This window comes from Falco peregrinus, chromosome 4 (genome assembly GCF_023634155.1).
Source record: "Falco peregrinus isolate bFalPer1 chromosome 4, bFalPer1.pri, whole genome shotgun sequence".
Lineage (NCBI taxonomy): Eukaryota > Metazoa > Chordata > Aves > Falconiformes > Falconidae > Falco > Falco peregrinus.
This window is the reverse complement of record NC_073724.1, coordinates 1,626,898-1,647,887: the sequence shown is the minus strand read 5'-3', so window position 1 is coordinate 1,647,887 and position 20,990 is coordinate 1,626,898. Positions and strand designations below refer to the sequence as shown.

Below are 20,990 nucleotides of genomic sequence, written 5' to 3'. Positions count from 1 at the left end.
TGGGCTTACACAAACATGGGAATGAAACACAGAAATGAAAAGCACACTTACGAAGCAAGCTGGGTGTTGTTAACCAAGTACTCCAGCGGATAGCTACAGCTAAATTTGTACAAAAGCCCAGGCAAATAGCTGATAATCGTTGGTGGGTCTGGCGTATCAATATAGCCTGACACGTTACCTATCTGTACCACTGAGGTATTTCCATAGGCATTGACACCTCGAGCTGAGGATACCTATTGAGGGAGACAGAAAAGGACTATTACCAGAAAGTTAACTATAGAAGAAAAAAAAAATGCTTAAGGACATAATTTACCCAGAAATATCTTCAGAAAACCCTTTAAAAATTAATTTCATTTAATACCATGTTCCCTGTGTTCTGTTTTTCATCTCCCCAGAATCATGCATCTAGAGTTCACAAGCAATATCCCTGTTCTCAAAATACAGACTTGAACAACATCTAATAAAAAATGATGAATCCTGGATGCTTTTTTTTTTTTTTTTTTTTGGTAGGTACTTTTTTTCTAAGCATTCTCCATGAATTCACATGACTTACTGGGAAAAGCTGAAGGAACTTTTCTATTACAGCTAAAAAAATACTAGCTTAAAATGAGCTTCCATATGCAATAATAAAGCCAATACACAGGCAATTTCATTAACAGAAACAATATTCTATCACTCTTGAGCTTTGTTTTTTGACACATCAAAACCGATGTATTTTATAAGCAGATACAAGCCAAATAGCTGAGCTCTGTGTCTGTGGTTTTGTTCACATTACACATCTTTAAACCTGAATTATAAATTATGTGGAAAGAAACACTGTCAGAAACACAAAAGCTGAAAAGTAATACAATCTTAATGCCAATGCAACCTTAATTCAGTCCCTGGACACATGCTATCCTGTGCTGCTCAGGCTCACAGAGTGTGCAGAGGCAGCAATAACAAGCAGCTTTCCAGAAAACCGAAGGACACTCTTTCCTCCTGGTAGTATCCCAGCCCCACTCCATCTGTAGCTACTGATCTGAATAAGGGGGTGGTTTGAAAACAGCAGATAAATGTCACAAATGACTGTCTCAGTAGGCACACACAGAGTAAGGCAAATTAACACGGCACTGGACTTCCACTGACGCATTTCTTTCCTATAACTGTATTAGCAAAACAGATGGTTTCAATAGCTTTAGAATATACAGCTTCTTAAAAAGGCTTTTCATTACAGAAGAATCATCCTGAGGTGCACATGAGTTGTAACATTTTGCATTAAGTAGCACGGAATAGACAGCAGGTATTTTGATTTCTTTGGCTACAGAAAAACAGCTAGAAGACAAATGCAGCCATGCCCTTTGCCAGTACTATAGCTAATCACTTGCTAAAGAGCAGGAAAATTATGAAAATCAAATTTTCTAGGATCTACTGCTTGCCTAAAAAACTTAGGCTAGAGCACTAAGGTGTAATAGCCAGCTACAGTTCTGTTCAGCTTCCTCACCACCCCACCACCAAAAAATAAAAAGTGGCATCAGCCGCCTTACGGACAGAACTGGGTTTCACCTGAGTTCTGCCGGAACGGTTGCCTTTCCTTTTATTGAAAATGAGTTTGAATGTCTTTGTTGTGAAACACAGCCAAGAAATGCACGGGATTGTACTACTCCAGTGTGGGGAACACAAGAAATGCTCTCTGCTACTTTATCCTCTTTGTTGGTGGCACAGCATGTGTAAACCAAGAGGGGGTGAGGGCAATTTTGGGTTATATTTTTAGCAGATGCTACTTTGTCTTTGTATCCTGTGCAGCCTTGTAGGGGGCTTCATGGGGAGCTCCAATTATTTGGACTTACCAGGCTGGTTTGGGGGTTTTTTTTATTAAAAAACATCAAGCTTTTACAGTTACAATCAAATAGCAAGGTCAGGGAGTTTACAATGTGACCGACTCCACAGGAACAGGAAAAAGTTGCTTCCTGGCAAATTCTACTGCAAGTCACTGAGGTGCTACGGCTTTTCATGGAAAATAGGAAAAGAGAATCTTGAACTTGGACTTTTTTGTTGAAATTTTAAAAGAAAGCTCAGCCTGAGGCAAATAGGTCAGAGAGCATATCAAATATTTCAGCCCAGTTTTGCAAAATTATTAGCAACAAAACAATGTGTTTGTTATAAAAACTGACAGGTATCATGAAGCGCAAGTACAAACTGCAGATAGAATATAAGCCTCAAAAATAAAAAAAACCCCAAGTGTAAAAACGTATTAAGTTATTTGTAGACACTTTAAGTCATCGATCGCTGTTTGTACAACGTAACATACACACAACCTGTACCATTCTTCTTCCTTGGTTTAGGAGGTTTGAGACCTGACTTCCCTCTCTCCCCATTCAGACTGGGATAGCTTCATTGACAAAAATGAAATTATACTGGCACAAATCAGCTGCTGGATCAGATTCTGGTTCCAAAAACTCACCCACAGCTAAGGATTAGAATTAGTCACTAGCCGTACAAAAACATGCACTACCCATGCCTGAAACAGCAACATAAAATGTAGACACTAAAGTCACACCATCAGGCAAAACTGCAAAAAAATTGCAGAGTGGCCGTGCAGTAAGTGATCAGAGATGAACATGCCAATCTGAACTCCAGTCCCACAACTTGACTTTTTCACCAAGAATTGAGTGCATAGGTTAAACAGCCATTCTTTCCTTTTTTTGGGTCTCTCAAACATTCAAAATTTGCTTGAAAACTTCAGTTTGTTGCCAGGCAGTCCCATACGGAGCAGAGATCTTCCAAGAAGGTGCAACAGCTCACAGCAGAGCTCGCAGAGGTGTTTACTGTGGCTTGGGCCCTGTGACATCCAGCCTGAAGACACTGCCTTATCACAGAACATGTAGGATCGGTCAGCAAGCCCCTCTCATGAAAGCACAGAAGTAGGTACCCAGACTAACTCTCCCGCTATCTAACCCACTCTTAAAACTATTTTACTTTCATTTTCCAAGTGGGTATTTGAAAAGTTTCAGCAAAACTTAAGGCATGTTCAGCAAAAGTTTTGAAAATGGTCTGGAATAAAATCCCTCATTTTTCTACTGAAAAAAATTAAAGTTAAAAATATACATTCTAATCAGAGGACAAATGTGTGTCCCACCACGTTTTCTCATTAGTAATCAAGATTATAAATTACCAGCCTTCCCTGGTTTTCTTTGAAATATGTAATGTATTGCTAACTGGGGAAGACAAAGCAAACATTATTTGTAAAAGACATAATGCTGTCAAGGCCATTCACTTCATCCCATGCATAAAAAGCCACGTTCCAATTTCACTTTGACTTCGTCTTACCACTAAAGTGTTTCCACAGGATTCCAAAGTACTCAGATTGATGATGAAAATGACCACTGCTGGAAAGGTGTTGTTATTGATGAAACCCCTGCAGTGGGCATCCCCATGTTTCCCATTCAATGCCAGATCTGTCTCAGAATAACCAGAGAAAAGAACTGTGCAAAAATTTATCTTCATAGTAATTGTCTGTACGCCACAGAAAACATTGATATCTCGTTCAGCTGCAAGAAAAATATAGGGCAAGACATAGTAAGAAGATGTATTTTAACTAATCACCATATAATTACTGTACCAGTTAGACTAGTGTTGTAACTTCTGATCAAATCAATTTTTAGACCCTAGTCACTGCAAAATATTGGAATACAAAGGTCAGAATTGCATTATACTTGAAGAACAGGCTTGACTCCACAACTTCAGTGAGGAAAAAACGAGAATTAATATAGTAATGTAGTCTACCATGCAGCAAAACCACTGTTCTAAAATTCCCCATTTAGTAGCACATTCATAAACCAAAGCATTGCAACCAATTGGAAACCAGCAAAGGGTTAATTGTTTGGAGCCTGACTAAAGAACCCCCTTACGGAACAGAAATTTCCAGCAATTTTGAGAAACTCAGGAGGCGAGCTGTGCCTTCCAGCCACTCCGGCCTGGAAGTCGGGTGCATTTCTCTGAGGATGTCCGAGTCCAGTTGGTATGAGACCACAGCCTCAGCCTGTGCGGACTTTGAAGTACAATCAACAGCCAAGGAAAGCAATTTATTATGGTATTTTTAAAGCTGGGTTGGTTGGGGGTTTTTTGTTGGCTTTTTTTTTTTTTCCCCTCCAAAACCCATCAACTTTAGCTTTAATGAAAAATCAGTTGGCTCTTGAAAGACAATGATCAATACTACAAAGTGTCTTGCAATCTTTCATTCTGTACATTATGACAATACAAAAGACCCAGAAAACAGCAAATTGTTACAACTGATCAATTTTTGCACACCAAAAAAACCTTCTTGGATGAATTTGACCTTTTATTCGAGAGTTCTGAAGATTTTTATGTACTTGAATGGAAAAGCATCGGGTTAGGATATAGGCACAAGCAACAGCTTGTTTCGCTTTGGAGCGATAATATAGCTTTTCTATAAGCTCTTCTCTGCCTGTAGATGACTGGGGGGATATTTTGGCCTTTTTCCCCCCTAGTACTTTACAAAAAGACATACTGCATCGTGTTAAACATAGACATTACTCCTTTATATAACAACTCATTTGTTACATCTACTTAAAGATTAAGTACTATTAAAAATTGCAGAACAACTTCAGTCAATACTATACCATTAAGCCTGCTGAAATGAATTGTTTCACTGCATTGTCACAACAGAGAGGAAATGAAATCTCCATTACAATGAACTAGCTCTTCCCCCGTGGTACAGGAGCACAAGCAGTTTAATTTAGACAGCTTTAATGGTGGCTTTAAAGCCAAAACAATCAAGTGCAGGAAATAACAGGCTAAACTCAGTCCTGAGATAATGCAGTGATAAGTGCTACTCACCGGGTGTAAATTTGGGCAGAAAGGTACTGGAGGCAAGACAAGAGTTTAAGTGATTTGGCATGAAATTCTCCCGGTTTGTACATACACATAATTCCACTACTATAATGTACAGAGATCGAGAAGAAGCATGCCTTGTTTTTCCCTACTTGAGGACTGTTATGATCCATTTAATGGCTATACTAAGGTAGAGGGAACAGTACAAAAAGGCAAATGGCAGAGTGTGCCTTTACATTTACTTGGACCAATGCACAAACAGTTAGATTGTAACAAATTGCAGGATGTAATATAAAGTAGCTCAGTTAATTTTATAACTCACTTCAAGCCTTTTAAAACGCAGGATATTACTTTACCTGTTAAGGTACCATTACCGCTTGCAAAATTCTCATTTGACACTAAGGAAAATGAGGCCATACAGTACAAAAACAACCTTTGTGCTATGCAGGAAGGTAAACAACCTTTCCAGACCGAACCTCTTCTGCCCACTACTTTACAAGGAAGTATTGGTGCCAAGTTAGTCTATTCTGGAATTAAAACAACGTTATTTGTTCAGAAATTAAGCTGAAACCACATGCAAACAGATCTAATGCCCCTTTAGACACTAAACATCTAGCTCATTTCTTGTCAATTTAAAAAGGTAAACATTATTCCTATATAAGTTTAAACAAAAAAAAAAAAAAACAAACAAAAAAACCACAACAACAACACAAAAAAGATATTTGCATTCCTGCAGTAAAAGCTTCTGGTTTTCTGCGTAAGAGAGGAGCAATGGTTTGAAGGTTACGTCACCCACTGATGGGGCATTAAATACAATGCGCTCTGCCACAGAGCTCCTATCCAGGCAAGCCACGTGGCTTCTGACTCAGGTCACACAAGCGACCCACAGTCAGCAGTACTCACAGGGGGTCACACCCCAGAGTACAGCTCAACAAGTACAGAGGTACTACAGTAACAGAGACTGTCCTGAATCAAGGACAGACTCCTGGCAACTAGAGCCAAACGCCGACAGCTCCACTGCCCAGTTCTGCTCCGGTACCTTCCACAGCTGCCCAGACCCACCCAGGGCAGGCAGTGAAAAGCCGGCCGAGGACCAGGGTTTGCCACCAGGCACTGTTCACAAAAGTCATTCCACCAGAAGAGGCGTGCAAAGACACTTACAGTTCAAAACCAGGTTCTCTGCAATGAGCCTCCTCTTTGATCAAATCGCTGCTTTGATAGTGAATTAAAATGCATAGTGTCTGTGAAAAAGCTGCGATATTTTCTTAGCTTTCAAGCTCCCAGTATGCACTTACAGCAAGAGCCCCCTGAATCAACACCGTGTTTCCCATCTGTAGAGAGCCAGACTGCTATGGCTCCCTCCCCCAAAAGCCTTCTAAAAGCTGTGCTTTACTGCAATGCAGAACCAAAGCTTTTTCTCCTCCAGGTAACTGAAGGATGGCAGGATCTAGCCTTATTACATGCTCTCTTGAATATGTCTAGCTTTCGGTATAAAGAGTCACAGAATTTTCAATCTACCAAATATGGTTCTTTTTTTCCTTCATCATTGCTGACTATTGCAATCCTACGCTCTAAAACAAACCTGCAAACTGCAGGAAAAATAAAGTCCTCCCTGATTATTTATCACCCTATTTATGCAGCACCATCCCTATGCAAGAAGGCACCTAAGCAATGAATGATAAGAGCACAAACAAATGAAAAATGGATGAACTCCAAGGTTCCTTTAGGAAGGCTTAATTTCTTGTCTTTGCTGAAGATGACTTCTGCTCTCCACAACGTTTAAAGAAAAAAAGCAGACAATTTCAAAACCCAACAGCTTCTCTGATGTGCACTCCACAGACCTCCGCAACAAAGTCCATTCTTGCCCCATGTTTGGAATTTCAGCTGACAACAACGAAGATCTCTTCTGTGGAATGAATAAGGAACAAGAAGAAAGCGTGTCCATAACCAGGCTCTGTGAGCAGGATCTCAGCCTGGAGAGAGACTTGGTTTGAAACGTTCTCCTTTTTTTTTTGACCTCCCACCACTCTCTTTATGCTTGAACTCTGAAGACAGTGAAGCCAGCACCCTCAAAACCACAGCCTGAGCCAAGTGCTGGGGAAGCAAGTGTGCCGAGAGCGAGCCCCTTCTCCAGGCAGAGGCTCTTCACTCCCTTCTTCTGGGGCTCTTGAACGCAGCAAACTGAGCCCCATCAGCCCCCCTCGGCCCCACCGCCCCCCCTTGGCCCCAGCCCGTTACACAGCGCTCTCTTCTGCATTACTGAAAATAGCGCATGTCAAATTTGGGGACAAAAGGGTTTTCTGGTTTTTACCTCCATCTCAAATGCACAACTAACAAGCAGAATCATTTTTCTTTCCCAGCTCTCAAACTCAGCACTAAAACTGTTGATTAAATTCCAACCTTTGAATCTTTACTGCCCAAGATCACAAACAAGAAAGAGCAGGACTCTACTCTCAGCTCCTACAGGCAGTGAGGAGTGATTAGCGTCTACTTTTGAAAAAAAAAAAAAAAAATCTGTTTACTTGTAATCTAAACAGATTTTCTCCTGAGTCCCTGAGTTTTGGCAGACATAGAATCTGAGATGACCCTTTTTTTATGAGGCAGAACTGCAAGAGGCCCCTAAATACCCACAGTAAGAACTGGATTCAATTCACAGGTATCGCATTGCAAATATAAAACCTTGGCAAAGGGCTGGTGCAAAAAATGACCACAGAAAAATTTAAAAAGCACAGGAATAGGAATCTAAACTTCCCTGCAGCTGTTGCAATCTTGCCAAGAAGCCTGAAACAGAAAACAATTACATGAAAAACTACAAAAGGTAGATCTGAGGCAGGTGGGCACAACTCACCCACACTAGACAAGGCTGTAAAACTTTTACCTAAGAAGGGGAATATCAAGTACTTTGTGAAATACTCGGTTATACGGTGATTTTTTCAGGGATGGAGACAACGAGTTTGTTTATCTTTGCAGGTCTTATTTCTCTGCTCTTCATATTCACATTGCTTAAGTGGACAAGGATCAACCCCACTGTTGGTTTTTATGTCAAGAAAGTGCCTAGCAGTGTGGTGGTAACACAGGAAACTACACAGGCTGTAGCCTTTCTGCTGACTTAAGTTTAATAAAAGAGTTGATCCTTCCTGAAAAAAATCAAAACTATTTTTATTCAGAAAGCAACAACACTGAAAGATATTACAGCATAATAGCATACCAAGAGTTCATCACAATACCGCTAAATTCAATTGCTACCTCAGAAACAGATGTGAGCAAGCCAGTATTCACAGCATTTTTTATTATTATTCTAAGAAACAACTGAGGCAGGAAGGATAACCAATGTAACAGAAACTAAAAGCATTCTTTAGCCGAGTACACCCTGATACACATGACACTAAGACTGAAGTTTCGTTTCTATTTCTCATTGTATTAACAGCTCCAGACATCTGATTGTCCCCAAAACGACAACTCCCATTTCCTCAGCGGCACAAATGTACATCATACATACATACAACCCATTGCTTCACCTGTCCCTAACCAAGCACTTAATGTTGAAGTGAGGCACTAAATTTTGCCATCAACGTCATCTTGCTCAGAAATAGATATATATTTATTTCACTAAAAGGACATAATTATAAATCTCTTATCCAGATAAAACATGAAAGAAAACCCAGTCAGAAGTTTCAGACTCTCAAATCTGTGGAGAACATTTACAACATGACCACTGGTGAATTCCTTGGACAGGATAGAGCTCTGGCAAAAGCAGGTCAAACCCCACTGATGCTAGGGGAGCTGTGTTCATTACTACGCTGAATTTGACCCATTGTGCAATTAAAAAGAAAGTAAAGTGCAACATTAGAGGAGTTTCATTGTCACCGAGATTGTTAACACTCACTTAATGTGGAGTCCTACCCCCAGGCTTTAAGCAGATTTAAAGCTCTGTATTTAAAAATAAGCACTGCTTTGATCCAAGACAATAAAGAAGCCATTAGAAAAAAAAGTCTATTAAATACTTACCAGGAAACCTGCTATGGAGGTTAGCATCACAGTTGTATCCATTGAACTGAGCAGTCACTGAGAGCACTTTAATCGTCAGCAGGAGCAGTAACCATACCTGTTCCATTGCAAAACCTAGCAAAACATTAGGTAGTTATTACACACATCTGTTCATGGCATTAAAGATGCTTACTGCAGACATTTAACTGCTCAGGAGGTGACAGTCTCCAGCAAAGGAACTGGGGATAAAGCTCACAAGCTTATGGGAAAGAGGCCACAGGCAGCAGGGCCCGTTTCTCTGCTTCTGAGTAATGTGTAATTTCTACTAACTTCTACAGTTTTTAATCATAACTTGTGGCAAAAAAGGTACTCAAGAATGAATAAAAAAAAAGAAAAAAATATCCCTAAAATATACCAATAGATTAGGATTGCTTTAGATATTTTAACCCCAACACCTTTTTTGACATTTCAGTGTAAAAATTCTTTGAGACAGGCATCTTTGAACTATGGTTTTGTTTTAGCCAAGTCCTTGAAAACCATACAGGAAAATGACTGGCTAAGCAATTCTAGGGCTCAAGGTCCTAGAACAAATATCAGTTCATATCTATTTACCAAAAATACGTTCTTTGAAGCATGCATGCAGTTGCATTGAGCTTACGTACAGATCTGGCACAGATGCTTGCATCTACTTGAATTTTATCTGCCAACCAGACCAAGAGATCAGAGCACATGCATTTCTAGTGCCTTGAGTAATTATTCCTCCTGGGAGAAAAGCAAAAAAAAAAAAAACAAACCATCTTATTCATGTTTTTGTCAAAAGTATCCCAAAATAATGATATCTTTGTTCATGAATCCATGTGTTACTGATACTTTTTATTTATAGGATTTTGTAATCTTATATCTCTGCTGATGTGGACCTTAAATGGGGCAATGCTTTCCATTTGCCTAGACAGAAACAGAGCAATTCTAAGAATTAGGAGGCTTGCTTTGTCCAAGACTATAGAAATGCTGACCATCACCTTTCTCCAAATGGACATCAAAGAACATTTGTAAACTCCACAGAGGCAGCACACCTAAATGCAGCCACATCTGGCATGGCAAGTGGCCGTCACGCATTGCTGAGAAGAGCTGGCAATAGCACCTGACAAGAACATTTGAGACAAAGCCTCACTCAGCTGGGTCCTCCACGGCTCCACAGGGTCTGAGCCAAAGTCTGCTCAAACTAATAGAAAGGCTTCCACTAGTTTTCAAACCAGGCTCACCACAAACTGGGATTTAAAGCCTTGTGTTGAAAGACAGGCCCACAGAGGAGACTCCCAAGTGCTCTTTGTCAGCAAAGAACCCAACTACAAGAAAACAGTGAGCTAGACCCTACCAAAGTCAAAGGCATGTCCAAATGTCTGGCCATTCACTCCTGTGTAATTCTGCTTGGAAGTAGACGGAACAAAAATGGAGAATTAGGAAACACCATTTTCCCGCTCAGCAGGCATGTTTTGTAAGTCAGGTATAACTTTTGCTGTCACACCCAAAAGCAGTTTTGCTATCAAGTTCTGCACAACTTCCTCCAAGTGTGACCTGTAACAACGATGCAACCTCCTTTTAGTTTCAGGTGGATACAAAACTCTAAATGAAAGCACTGTTTGACCCTCCACTTCTTTTCCATTAGATCCCTGTGGAGGCTGACAGTGCTCGCAGCTATCACTGATGAAGAACTGTAAAAACATAGGAAAGAAAACAAAATTTCTGACTGGGTTGCTATGAAACCTCTGTATTTTTGTGATCTCCTCACCCTCTCCATTACTCTCAGATGGAGAAGTAAGGTGGTGCTTTGTTTGTTTGTTTACTATGAAAACTCACACTTTAAAATATTTTTTTTCCTTTGGGAAATTGGCATTTCTCCAGCGTACTGGAGCCTTACCTCTGCTTGTACAACAGTTACATCAATAAAGTGGCTATTACTGTTCTGTTGTGTATGAGCTGGTTTCTGATGTCCGTTACAATGGTATAAATCAAGGGCAATTTACCAAGATCTAAATCTGACTTCAATTTTCTAACTGCCACAGTATTTTTTGCTACCAAAAAAAAAGTTTGAAGAGAATTTAATGAAAGATGACACTGACAAAGCTGTAGCTATTATTTTAGATGAAAAGCAGTACTTACAATAAATTCTAAAATTTTAATTATTAAACTTAACTTCTGCTGCTGTGTTTCAGAGAAAGGAGAGATGATTGCCAGGGAACGAAGCTGAATTAAGACATTAGGTATTTATAGCATTAGTTCTCTATCTGTATTCAGAACAAGTCAGATAATGTCCTACTTGCTTTCTGGCTATTGACTTAACTGCATATGGATCAACATGCAGATCCACATTACCAGCTGAGCTGACTACTGCTGATTTCAGTTAAATAAGTTAGGAACATGCATTATTTTTCGTTTCTTAAGAAAATTACAGTGCTAAGAAGCACCCTGAGAGGGCACTCTCACCTATCTGCCCACCCCAGCAAGAATCAAGGCAGACATTCCTGCTTTTCCAGCCTTTTCTTAAAAGCCTCTGGCAATTTATTTGTCAACAGAAATTCCTAAAACTTCAGTCCCCCAACTGTATAAGGCATCCTAACCAAAAGATTTACCTAAACTGATATTGCTGAACACTGCATCCAATTAAAGAAGCATAAAACTTTTATCAAAATAGTAACAAAAACATCATAATCTTATTCACTGTACATGAATATGAAGTGAAAATTCCATGTACAAAAAAGGAAGGTAGCATGCAAGTGTCAGGAGTAGGGTGATTTATAATCCAGGAACTAACAAATTCATGTGGAAGATATCTATTTTTTTCTTCAACTTAGTATACAATCCTTTAAGCCCTTTCAAGGAATACAGCATTCTGTGCTTTCCAAAAAAAGTGCTTTGTTGGTCTAGCAGCAAACATACATGGCTTTCCTGATTCCAAAGATGCCAACACATACTGCAAGGGAAACGTGATCCCTTCTATCCATGAAAGTCTTAACTGACAAACTCATACCAGGTTTCACTGATGTTCTGAGAGTTTTATGTTCTTCAGACATCTGCAGTTTTCTCGGCTGAGCATCTTCAAGGCTCTTAATGTTTGTATCATTTACCATGTTTTGTTGCTGGCATTCAGTGTAGTGCTTAGTCTCACTGAAATGCCCAAATCGCCTCAAAAAAATCCTGTCGTAGTCACTTCAATAGTTTTAATTCCAAACGTTCCTGCCTCCACCTGGCCACCTAAGGATCTCTCCCAAACAAGGTCTGGTATCTTCTATTTAGCAAGGAAATTGTTCTTTCCCTTGACTTGGGGGTGAAGGTAAAAATCCGTGTGCAGGACTTCCATTAACACAAGAAGTTCACGTGACAACTCTGAAGCATTACTGGAACAAAAAGGCTTTAAAGGCCAGGTACAGACAAAGAGATGGCCAGGGATTTAAAGACCTACCAAACATGGTTAGTTACATCATTGCAAACTCATGGTTCACCTAGATTTCTAAAACCATCAGTCCAAAGGAAAAACAGCCCAACATATCCAGGTTTCAATGTGAAAAATAGAGTAAACTTCCAGAATGCTGAAATAGTCAGGGTATGAATCCCTGCTGAACCAGAGCTGTCTACGTATTCAGCACCGAGCCACAACTGCAGGTCCTGCTGCTCCATGCTGCCTGTCACCGAGCGTACAAAGCGGTAAGGGCTGCGACATGCCGCCCTCGACTTGTTACCATTTTACAAAGTCCTTATCCCTGCTTTAATAAACCTCACCATGTCAGAAAACCCACACAAAATTTCAAGGTAAAGATGTTTTTATGGTGTAACGATTTAAAGAAAAGCCATTTTGCAGTCAGTTTAGGAATTTAGTTTCATGAAGAAGCAGTGGTTTGGACCCATCTAGATTCCCTCTTCTTTCTTCTTACCACCTGACATTCATTTCTCTTCTTCACCCATCCTCTCCAAAAAAGATCTTCAATTTGCCATTGTGAACAGCATTCACTGATTCAGTCCTACATTTTTATTGAAAGTAATTTGTGAGACATTTCTGACTTCTAAGTCTATTACTTATTTCAAATATTCGTTCTGCATTTTATGAGAAAATCTATAATCTACTGCTTGTTCTCTATTTTTCATTCACAGGGTGTGGCAGTTCTGCAAAATATGGTGATTGTTATGCCTTCTGACCGGATAATTCTTTCAGAAAACCAGTTAATAGTAAATGAAACCTTCTGAAAGAAAATTATAGATGTGATAAGCACATAATACAGCTGGTGGAACATTTTTAAGTGTTTCCATACATACCTAGTAACTGCCTAAATACTCTCTAGCACTTGTACATTAGCTCTCTACAAGTAATGGAACAGAAACATTACTACATTTACTCATAGAAATATTTTCAAATTATCATTTCATAGTTCAACGAGTACTTCTCAGTCATCTCATGACAAAGTAGTTCCTCTTTTTGGTTTACATCCATCTTACTGCCACACTTGCTTCCACATCTGCACTCAAGTTGTGAATCGTTGGGAGGTATGTATGTTAACTGTGCCGCTGCCAGCTCTTCCAGAGCTGCTCTGCTTCTAGATGTGCACTACATGATTTGCCATCGCTTCAAAGTAAACCAGTGAACAAAAGCAGAAGGATATGTCTCTACATCAAGTTCTTCAGTGGAATTTTCCCTTTTAACTTGTACATCCCATTGTAAGGAATTATCCAGATCACATTTTCACTACTGTCTTCCACTTTACCTCCTTAGCTCTTCTGATGCAGATAAAAATAGGACATGAATCTTTACAGTATCTGCCTACCAGTGTTAATTGCCTTTTTTTCAAAAAGATTACTACAAAAAAAAGGGCATCTGAGACGCAAAGAATGTCAAGACACATTTCAACTACAAAATTTCCCTCTGCTTGTGGATAATCTTTGGAGCTGAAACTTTGAAACACAGTATTACTCTTCTTACAGGTTTCTCTGATTTCAGAATCCATAGTACCATCTCATTTCTGACACCAAGCAAAATCTGCAAAGCTGACTATATATATATATATATATGGAGACATGCATACACATATGTATAGACAACAAATACATACACAGAGGCACACATATGTATCTTGAAGGTCAGCAGCTTCCTAAATAGAGAAGTAAAGCTGATGACAGAGCTAAACCTGTGAACAGGCTGTATGTTCCCAAAATCATAGTATTTGAGGGCACACAGCAGAGAAATACAACAAATGAAATAACTTAACATATGAGGAAATAATAAAACTAAGAACATCAGAGATCAGTGCACCCTAGAAGATGCAAAACCAGCTATTTTTTTCCCCATAAAATGGGAAAATAATTTTGTTTTGAAAAGGCAACATAATCTCTCTCATAGCTATTCAGAACACAAAGATCAGTTGCAGACTACACAAGAAACACCACGCAATAAACATTTACATAGGCAGGCACAGAGTTGCCTTCAGCATCAATTATTTGGTCCTAGACTGACCTGTGTTTATTTGCTAGTCATACATTTCCACTCAGTTCTTGAGATTTAAAAACAAGAATCCTGAATTAGTTCCATACTACATTCAGCTTTGTAATTAAATGTTGGGTCAAAGCTTGGAGCCCCTCCTTAATCAAACTTCCACCAGAACCAAACAGGAGCTTTACCTGACGAAGACTAATTCATAGCTAAAGTCTCAAATGCCAGGATGTTTTGTACTCAAGCAGGTGTCTGCAATGTCCAAGGAAAACAAGACTGGGGAACAAATTTTTGCACAGTATTTAAAAACAATATATAAAGATTTTGCTTTGGTTCTACATTTGAAAAAAAAAAAAACCTTTTTCTAGTCCTTTTTCAATATCATCTTTCACAGGATAAAGAAGCCAAAGGGACTGAGAAAGAGACATTAATTTTCCACAAAAGAAAGCCACACCAAAATCACTAGACTTGAAAGACTTCAAATTTTGACCAACACACTACATGGAAAACAGAAATTCAAGACCATAAAAAATATTTATATGGAAGCAATACATAACTTACTTATGAACTGAAACGAAATAACCATTCTAAATCTTGCTGAACACCAAAAGGCTAAAAACCTGTATCTGGTTCCCAAAGACACAGCGTTTTGTGAGTTTATTACTGGTAGTGAGAATTAAATGTGCATGTTGAGTAAAAAATAGCAGCCTTACAGCCATGCAGTGCTCTTCAACCTATAAAATCAGCAAAAGGTGTGCTTAAGGAGTTACACACTAGCATAGGTCCATCTGGAGCTTCATCTCGTAGCCTTGGACAGGCAAAATTCCAGATGAGACTGGCTTTTTTGCCTTCTTAAAGACTAGGGAAATTTAATCAGCGTACCATACTGCCAAGAAGCTGTAAAAAAAAGATATCTGCATTTTAACACTTAAAAACATTCATAATAACCTTTTAAACATTGTACATTAGTATATGTCTGTTCATTGTTACAACAAATCCTTGGATGCACTGATTTTTTCAGTCTGGTCTGAAAAGAAACTAAGGTAACCGCATATTTACAAGGTAAGGAGAGAAACAGTGATCAAATGAAGAATGACTGTATGAAATATTTCCAAATAATTTATACAAAGTAGCATAATACCCCATAATACCTCCTCCCAAGGAGACAGACTACTAGGGAAATACAGTTAAAGCATAAAAAAACCTGAACAACTATTTCTTGAACAAGCCAGAGATCTTGACTTACTAGTGCTAAACTTATTCACCCAAGACTGTTGAAGTCATGAAGTCAACTGTTTACCTGCTATTCCGTGCTAAATATCAGAGCTATTCTAGTTCTTCCTACATCTACTAGTGAAATACCAATATTCTTCAAACATGCTACATTGCCCCCGACCCTGTTCCATATTAATTTTGCTGTAGTTACACTTAGTGATGAACGGTTGGATTTTACTTTAAATTTTGCCAGAATACTTGATTCACTGTCCCACAAAGATAACTTCAATGGGATACTTAGATCCTTCTTCCTGCATTTCACAGAAAATATAGCCAAAACTCTTCCAGACATTTAACAACTTAAGGAAATGCTAGTGTTTTCCAAATCATGCCCATCATATTGTACAACCAAAGTACCTAAATATGTATCTGATAGATACGCTAAAAATGTTTAAGTCTGTCTGAAATGATGTTTCCAACTCCATGGTTTGCAGATACCTCAATAAAATGTGAAAACACAAATCAGCTTAACGTTCCAGATATAAAAATGCACACAATCACATCTCCTGAGCCTCACGGGAAAGACTGATTTCTATTCTTTTCTTCCAACCTGCACGAATTAACTACTGTTTCCCACCGCACATTCATGCAGATATGAAGTGCAGAATGTTGCCAGTGAGAAGCAATTTGAGAGGAAAATGGGTCTGAAGGAAGTGACTTATTGTCAAAGCTTTGGACCTGAATTAAAAAATTTTGGACAAATTATCCTTTCCTCTCACTTTCACACTCTTCATATTGTCTACTGCATCAGAAAAACTTTGACATCAGCAAGAGACCTGAGAAAAAAGAAAGGAAATTCATTGTAAGATTGGAAGACTGTTGCAGTGATCTGAAAATATAATTTTAGCTCAAATTTGGAGGTTCTTAACAAAGAAAGTCCTCCTCCTTTTAATCATTAAAATCCACATAATTTGAGGTTTTGTGCTTAGCTCTGCATTTCTCTAATCTTGTGTGTTACAAGTTAGATTTCGTGCAACTTTCGTGGATTCAACATGAAATGCCAAGAATATAAAGCTACGAAAACAGATTTCATATTAAAGACACTGCATATCTTACCCACAGCACAAAACTGAAATAAAAATAATTTTGGATTTTCTACTTCTCGCTGAAGCTACAAAATATTATAAACAAGAAAAAATTCTATAGTTGGCAGTTAAAATTGCCCAATTACAAGGACCATCAGGTAACCACCAGCCGTGTCGCACACACCTACAGACTGGCTATCACATATAGAAGTAGCCGTAATGAATGCTACCAGAGTGTTTTTAAGACATTGGCTAATCAACCCAATACTGCGAAAAAACAAGCTGATTTTGCTCCATTGTAGCTGCTCTACATTGTGTTCCTCTTTCACTTTTAGTGGAGACATTGCAATCTGAAAATCGCTGAGAATAAAGAGAGTCCAGGATCATCTTGTACTGAAACAAAAGCAACAGTTGCATCGGGTCCCCTGTATGGGGAGCGTACCGACAGCGTCCCTAAACCCTGCAATGAAGACGTTGTTCCTAGGCTGGAACACATTCTCAACACATGCACATGCAGTCTACAGATTTCCTTCTCAGACCACTGATCATTATGGGGGTTCCATCAGCTAGCAAATTTACAGAAACTATCAAATCATTTGATATAGGCCACCGAAGAGTCATCACACGATAATGGCCTTCAGTTGCCTCTAACCACGGTCTGGATTCAGACACACTGATCTAGCGATGAGTCGCTCTTAATCCTATCGCCTGCCCCCAGAGCCCTGCAGCCACATGGGCAGATAAAGATCTAAATGAGTATCATTCTACTTAATTACTCTTTTTATGCTTTTGAAGAGAGCAATATAAATATAAATCTTCAGTAAATAATGCTTGATGTCACCAGCAAGTAGATTATACTGCAGCCATCTGTTTGTAGCTTGAAAAGTTACCAGTAAAATAAGACTTCTCTGACAAAAAGCAGCAACATTTTATGCCATCATGACGACTTCAATTTCCTTACTTTTAGAAACAGAAATTAAGCAGTAAAGTTGTAGAATACTGCTGCAGTACAGTATAGCCTTATCCAATCCTTAAAAGTTAAACAAATTTGCATTAAATAAGGCTGATAAAATCTTGGTCTAAGAAAGTACATAATACCACAGATTTCATAAACACTGTGAATTCAGACGGAACACTTACACCGTTCCTAGATCTGTATTTTAAAAGGAAAAGAAAAAATATTTTTATTATGAAATCGAAAAAGTTCAGTTATGGTTCAATATTTCTTTCACTGTGTTTCAAGTCCTCCTCATAGCCATTTCGGACTTAAAACAAGGTTTGAAGCCATTTTCAAGCCAACCTCTAAAACAAGCTTGAGAGGTTCTGCTCAAGACCTAGCTGAAAGAAAACAAAATATCATGCACCGGTAAAAACATCCTTTGCTCAAGAGCATGCAAGCAGGGCCAATGCCCCTATCTTCTGCTGCTCTTAGACCACGATAAAGTTTTTCATACACAAAGGTTTTTGGTACACAAAGCAATTATAGAAGCTATCTCAATTTGGACTGTATCAGTTCATCAGCTTAACTGAAGACCTGATTTCAAACCCCCACTATCCTTTACTCAAGCATACATTGTTGTTATTATTACTTTAAAAATAAACAAAACTGGTGCAATTATCATGTCCAGTCACTTTTGTGACCAGAGACAACATAATTTCCAATCAGCAAACTCATGCCATTTGATTGCAGTGAAGCCAGATAAGAAGTCTCAGTTATCAAAATTTTTCCCCATTAATGCAGTGATTGTGGGAACAGGCTGACTGACACCACAAGTTGGATAACATTGTCTCCTTCAAGCAATTGATTGTTTCCCTCCTGAAAGCCACATGAGCGGGTTTGACATACATTGATAGTCTCAGCACTGCAAGGGGTTTGTAACCTTCCTCCTGTCACATTAATAGCATGAGTCTGGCTTGGGTAACTTTAGGTAAAAGCTAAGTTGTGAAAAAAAATATTGCTTCTCTTCACAGTTGGATGCTAATTTGCCTTCATGTTTTCATTAGCCATTTACTGCACACTTCTTCCTCGACAAACTCCCACTGAGATTTCCCAGTGAGGTTAAATTTGTCTGACAGGTGATAAAGTAAGAATTTCTTTAAAAATTAACAAATAATTTGACATTTACCAGTATTTCAGTAAGTTCTAGTTGGCTGACATGGTGGGCACTTACCCAGATCCCCTGTAGCTGTTGAGTCAGCTGTACTCCATCTATCCTGTGCTCCTGCATGTGATCAACTGTTCAACTCCTCTGCCCTGCAGAACTTTTTCAGAAAATACTCTGAGCCTGTGGATGGGGGAAAAGAGACACTCATTATGAAAATTCTTTTTAAAATAGGTCTGGATTTTAGATGGGAAAATTTGACAGGTCTCAGAATACTCTACAAGCCTGTTCATCATCAGGCTGAAACCTGAGCAGGATCTTTATGGTGGTTTTTTTCAGTCCTCTGCCTTTTTTTCTTGCAGCCTTTTGATCTGCTTCTCTCCAGTTGTATGAAGATCTCCAGAGGACCATGTGGGGCAAACAATCAACCTGGAGAAATTATTCTGTCAACAGCTTGTTGAGGGAAAACCTTGTTTGCTTAAAAAGAGGGGTGGGAGGAAGGAGAGACATGGAAGCACTGAGACAGGATCAGTAACTAAGCTGCAAGGTTATCAATGTCCCATTGTGTGTTGTGAGAAGTGTCTATTTTTTTCAATTCTGGGCTAAATTCATAGTACTAAACAAAACAAAAGCAAAAAGAGCGACATTTCACGCTGTGATGAAAATGTGATATAGGGGTGTCATCATGAAAACAGGTGTCAACAGAATGATAATTACCAACAGAACATCAATGCACACAAAGCCAAGTGCGCACAAAGGCAAAGATCAAGCTGCTAGAAACTAAACCTGCTTCACAATATCTACTTCCCCATCTCTGGGATTTGGAGGGGGGTGCGGGGAGGTGTTTTACTCCCTTTTGTTGCATTAGGTTTTTTCTTCCTCCTGCCTCCTTTTGCCCCCTCTCTTCAGTTTCTATTGCAACCATCTATGCCTGGAAGCTTTCGTTACACCTTTGCCAGGGAAAACAGTAGTTTATAGGCTTAGGCACCATAGAGAGGGCTTTGAGATGCCTGGATTTCTTGGGGCTTAGGGCAGTTTTTAGAACAGAAAAGCCCTGCCTCTGCTTTGCCTTCACTTCGGCCAGCTCCTCTTAAACATCAAAGTGCTGCAGAGCACACTGTGCGATTGACGGTAACCCCGGCAGGCCCCAAAGAGCAGCCATGGCAGAGCCAGCAGCAACATGATGCACTGACCCCCTCCCCCTCATGGTCCTACCGTGGCAGGGCACTGACAGAAGAAAGCAGATCCTCCCTCTGACACTGAAGCATCAGGCCTTAGTGAAGGAGATCCCTGAGGAACCCCACAGGGCTCACGGGTCTGCTTGTCCCCTGCCTGCTCTGTTTCTCCAGAGGCAGCGGGATGCTCCTGCCATCTCCCCAGGCTAGTCACCTCCACGCGTGGGAGACGGCACACAGCTCCAGCAGAGCCGAGGAAGATCCACTTCACCTTCCAGTGCTGAAAGGGAGTAGCCCCTGCACGCAAACCTCATGCTCTGCACCAGGGAACAGCAGACCCCACCTAGCACTCCAGACCCACCAAGAAGAGCCCAGCACTGACCCCTCACTCAGGGTATCCAGAGCTTTTGCTGTTCCCAGCGGGAGTTTTGCTCTAGAAAAGATCCACTCTATAAGAGTTACACCTTGAAGTCGTCAGGCACCAGAGGGCTCCTTACCTCTGCAGATTTCTAGTCCTTTATCCAGGCACATATCCTATAGTATAAATGCTGCTTTGGCTGGGTAAGGACTCAAAAAATAAATCCAACTTTATAACATGAATAATGTCATACAGTCTGGACGAGGGTAGCCTTGAACTAATAAAAAGATAAACCGAGAGATATGCAGCAATGACACATTCCAGTCTTTCACCTCATCTTAAGTGTTCAGACAGGTTTGATACCTTGTCACACAAATGCACAATGGAACAACTCAGCGTAATACCAGCTTCACAAACAAGAGTCCTTAAACAAGCGATTAAAGCAAGGTGTCATGATTTCAGCTGGGACAGAATTAATTTTCTTCCTACTAGCTGGTACAGCACTGTGTTTTGGATTTAGTATGAGAATAATGTTGATAACTCAATGTTTTTTTCAGTTATCACTAAGCAGTGCTCACCCGAAGTCAGGGACCCTTGGGCTGCCCAGGCTCTGCTGGGAGCGGGGGCACACGGAGCCGGGAGGGAGCAGAGCCAGCACAGCTGCCCCGCACCAGCCGAAGGGCTGGTCCATACCAGGGCACCTCGTGCCCAGTATATAACCTGGGGGGAGCTGGGCGGGGGCTGCCGATGGCTGCTGGGGGG

At 39.9% G+C, this 20,990-nt stretch overlaps 1 protein-coding gene across 1 annotated transcript in view; it reads right to left on the bottom strand.

Annotated features, from left to right (window-relative positions):
- The window catches only part of ZPLD1 (zona pellucida like domain containing 1), a 32,349-nt gene extending 13,159 nt beyond the window's left edge, over positions 1-19,190 (bottom strand). Inside the window, exons 1-5 of the mRNA XM_005237467.4 lie at positions 18,765-19,190; positions 9,480-9,579; positions 8,839-8,952; positions 3,307-3,527; positions 52-233 (exon numbers count right to left, since the gene is read on the bottom strand). Coding sequence (XP_005237524.1) covers positions 52-233; positions 3,307-3,527; positions 8,839-8,944 — 509 coding nt within the window. The 5' untranslated portion in view covers positions 8,945-8,952; positions 9,480-9,579; positions 18,765-19,190. The remainder of the gene's footprint in view (positions 1-51; positions 234-3,306; positions 3,528-8,838; positions 8,953-9,479; positions 9,580-18,764) is intronic.
- Between the last annotated feature and the right edge of the window lie 1,800 nt (positions 19,191-20,990).